The sequence below is a fragment of the Otolemur garnettii genome, unplaced genomic scaffold (genome assembly GCF_000181295.1).
Source record: "Otolemur garnettii isolate 467f Iridium unplaced genomic scaffold, OtoGar3 scaffold00209, whole genome shotgun sequence".
Taxonomy (NCBI): domain Eukaryota; kingdom Metazoa; phylum Chordata; class Mammalia; order Primates; family Galagidae; genus Otolemur; species Otolemur garnettii.
This window is the reverse complement of record NW_003852604.1, coordinates 1,181,817-1,185,654: the sequence shown is the minus strand read 5'-3', so window position 1 is coordinate 1,185,654 and position 3,838 is coordinate 1,181,817. Positions and strand designations below refer to the sequence as shown.

General features: G+C 43.0%; 1 protein-coding gene across 1 annotated transcript; it reads left to right on the top strand.

Moving 5' to 3' along the window:
* Positions 1–2,538: 2,538 nt before the first annotated feature.
* On the top strand, positions 2,539–3,510 carry LOC100941722 (olfactory receptor 1S1-like). Its single transcript, XM_012812438.1, has one exon. The coding sequence runs from the start codon at positions 2,572–2,574 to the stop codon at positions 3,508–3,510; it is 939 nt and encodes a 312-aa protein (XP_012667892.1). The 5' UTR covers positions 2,539–2,571.
* The last annotated feature ends 328 nt before the right edge of the window (positions 3,511–3,838 follow it).

The window sequence follows — 3,838 nt, the reverse complement described above, 5'->3', positions numbered from 1 at the left end:
GTATATCCTCTTCAATTTCTGTCATCAAAGTTTTATAGTTTGCAGTGTGGAGATCTTTCACCTCCATGATTAAATTTATTTCTAGATATCTTTTTATAGCTATTATCAATGGAATAGTGTTCTTGATTTCTTTTTTCAGATAGAATAATTTACTTTCCCTTTTTTTCTATTACTTCATTGCCATGAATACATATTCTTGAATAAATATTATGAAAACAGTTAATCTAAAGATCAAGATGCTTCCTATTGAAGAGGGCATGATTGGGATATCTTAATTTTGCCTATGCAGCCTCCCTTGCTCCTGTTCATTCCAAGGTCTGTTCCCCCAGCATTCCCAGTGTACTGTGAACCACTCAATGTCATTTCACTATGTTTCTCTTCAATATGAAAGGCCCATAGTTGATGTCTTTAGTTTGCAGTCAAGAGCCCTGAACACTGAGTCACTGAGTTTCCTTTGTCTTTCCGATGCTAACATTCATTCCAGTGGTACAGAGACCACAGCCTATCCCCTTTACCTTATGATGGCATTGCTTTGATCTTATAATCTCAAGTCAAGGAATTCAACTCAATTCTCTAGGAATTACTAAGTGTTCTCTTCTATGATGCAATAGAGTAGAACAAAAGGAACTCAAGACGCTTACCACCACACTGGGAGCATAAGACACAGGCAGCAAACAACTGACTTGCTATCAAGAGTGATAACCAGTTAACTTATAGATAGCAAATCACAAATGGGAAGAGCACCTGCAGGCAAAACAAGGGGGAAAAGCAGAGCTGCCTGTCTATTCCCCACTTGCCTCATCGAGATTTGGATATGAAAATTACTGTTTGTCATGAAGAAAACACCTCAGGGATATTATCCCAATGGGCTTAGAAGAAGCTAAATGTCCCATATGAGCCCAGAACCATGATTCTATTAATTCTGATGCTTGGAGGAAGAAGCCAACTCTGAAAAATACATCTGAGCTGCTCTCAGTCCCCACCTGATCCCCTGCTAAGTACAAGGAAAGCCACTGGACCTAAATACCAGTAATTTCCTGAGATTTTCCTCACATTCAGAGGTGAGCCTTTTAAGAATTTAAGACTGGCCTTGACAAGCTAGGCAGCCATCTCAGGGACTCAGGACAATATGTGCAGGACTACTGGTAGCTGAAAGATCTAGAACAGGAAGGTCAGATTCAAGATTGTCACTCAGAAATATACAGTTCCCTGTGCCAATCCCGGCCAGGGCTTGTAACCACAGGACTCTGTAAGGCCAGTCTGTAGCTTCAGTGTGGCTCCTGCCAGTTCTTTGCTCCATTTTAGTTTTGCCATGGATTCTCCCTTCTGCATGCGTTTATTCTCCGATTTATAAGCCAAGCATCCCAGGGCAAAGAGACTATAGAGCTTCTGCCCCTCATTTCCACTGCTCTTCAGTTTGGGGGAAGCCTGGAGGTGGAGGTTTACTGTTTTCTAAACTTTTTATAGGAAAAAAAAACCCTTTAGTAGACAAGTGATTTTGGAGATAAGTAGAAGAGATGACAGGAAGACAGTATCAGGAAAGTAGAAAAACAGAGACCAACACTTCTTCACTCCCAAGCTGATATTCTTTCCATTAACTCATAAAGAAAATCAAACAAGGTCTAATCTCCCTTCTCTGCTTCTAGGTGACACCTTCGGAAATAATAGCTTTCTGGTCACTTGTTTTTGTTTTTGTTGTTGTTGTTTTCCATTGCGGTTGTCATTATTGTTTAGCAGGCTCGGGCCAGGCTCAAATCTGCCAGCCTTGGTGTACGTGGCTGGCACCATACTCACTGAGTTACGGGTGCTGAGCAGTTCACTTGTTCAAAAAAAAAAAATGTTTTACTTTGGTACTGAACACTCATTTCCATATATTAAAAAGCCAAGCCCAGGCGGCACCTGTGGCTCAAAGCAGTAGGGCATCAACCCCATATGCTGGAGGTGAGAGTTTCAAACCCAGCCCCCGCCAAAAACTGCCAAAAAAAAAAAAAAAAAGCCCAATTTAAAACTTCAGTTTCACACCCAGTTCAAAGCACATGTCCTCCCTATGGAGCTCACGTCCTATGTGCAAGTTGGGGTGGACAGCAGGAAGGCAGGGGCATCTCATTAGGTAGCACTTCTACCTAATGAGAAAGGTTGGTACAGTGGCTTACATTTGTAATAAAAGCACATTGGGAAATCAAGGCAAGAGGATTTCTTCAGGCTAGGAGTTCATAGGCAGCCTAGGCAATGAAGCAAGTCCCCATCCCTACAAAAAGAACTTTTTTAATTAGCCAGATATGGTGGCACCAGCCCATCGTCCTAGTTACTTATCATGCTGGGGCAGGAGATGGCTTGAGCCCAGAAGTTTGAGGTTGCACTAAGCTATGACTGTGCCACTGCACATTGGCCTGGGTCACAGAGTGAAGCCTTGTCTCTAAAAATAACTATTATTAATAATTAGAAGGAACTTCATTACCCTTCAGCCTAGAGCAAATACCCCACTGCAATGCCTGCCACCAAACTGTGTCATATTGAGTTTTCTGTGGGGACATAAAGACCTTGTGTTCCTTTCTTCAGATCGGCAGAAATATGCATGGAGGGAACCAAACCATCATCTCTGAATTCATCCTCCTGGGACTCTCCAACCAGGCTGAGCAGCAGAAACTCATCTTTGTGCTTTTCTTGTGTATGTACCTAGTCACAGTGGTTGGGAATGGGCTCATCATCCTGGCCATCAGCGTAGATGTGCACCTTCACACCCCCATGTATCTCTTCCTTGCCAACCTATCTTTTGCTGATATTTCCTCCATCTCCAGCTTAGTCCCCAAAATGCTGATGAATATTCAGATGAAGAGTCAATCCATTTCCTATGGGAACTGCATAACACAGATGTACTTTTCTATCATGTCTGTTGTCACTGAAAATTTTCTCCTGGGCACCATGGCCTATGACCGCTTTGTGGCCATCTGCCACCCTCTGAACTACACAACCATCATGCGGCCAAGACTCTGCATTTTGCTGGCTGTCATCCCATGGGTCCTCAGTAATGGTATTGCTCTGACACACACCCTTCTGCTCATTCGACTGCTCTTCTGTAACACTAACACCCTCCCACACTTCTTCTGCGATTTGGCAACTCTACTGAAACTGTCCTGCTCAGACACAACGATCAATGAGCTTGTGTTATTTGTGGTGGGCTTGTCGGTTATCACCTTCCCCTTTGCCCTCATTTTATTCTCCTATGTCTGCATCATCAAAGCTGTCCTGAAAATTTCATCCGCAGAGGGGAAGAGAAAAGCCTTCTCCACCTGTGGGTCTCACCTGACGGTCGTATTGCTCTTCTATGGGACCATTGTAGGGGTTTACTTTTTCCCCTCGTCTACTCACCCAGAGGACACAGATAAGATCGGTGCAGTACTAATTACTTTGGTGACGCCCATGATGAACCCCTTCATCTACACCCTGAGGAACAAGGATATGAAAGGTGCCCTGACAAAGCTCATCAATAGAAAAAGTTCTTCCCTTTAATGCCCTGTGTAAGGCATCTACATAACTAGATGGAAGACTCAGCCCCGAGTTTGTAGTATAGATGGGATGCTTCAGCTTTTGATGAAGTTTCAGGTATTTGTCTCTTATTACAAGAGGTCTTGAGACTTTTCCATCTCTAGTCTTGGAAACAAGACCCAAAAACTCACGGAAAGTCACAACAATAACAAAAATCCTTAGAGAATAGATTGGTGATTAGTAGAGGCCAGAAAGAGTAGGGAGGAGGGGACATTGAAGACAGGATGGCTAATGGGTACAAAATACAGTTAGATAGAAGAAGTAAAATCTATTGTTTGGTAAATCAGTAGGG

Coding starts and splice junctions, on each gene's coding strand:
- LOC100941722 (XM_012812438.1), top strand. CDS start 2,572: ATGCATGGAGGGAACCAAACCATCATCTCTGAATTCATCCTCCTGGGA.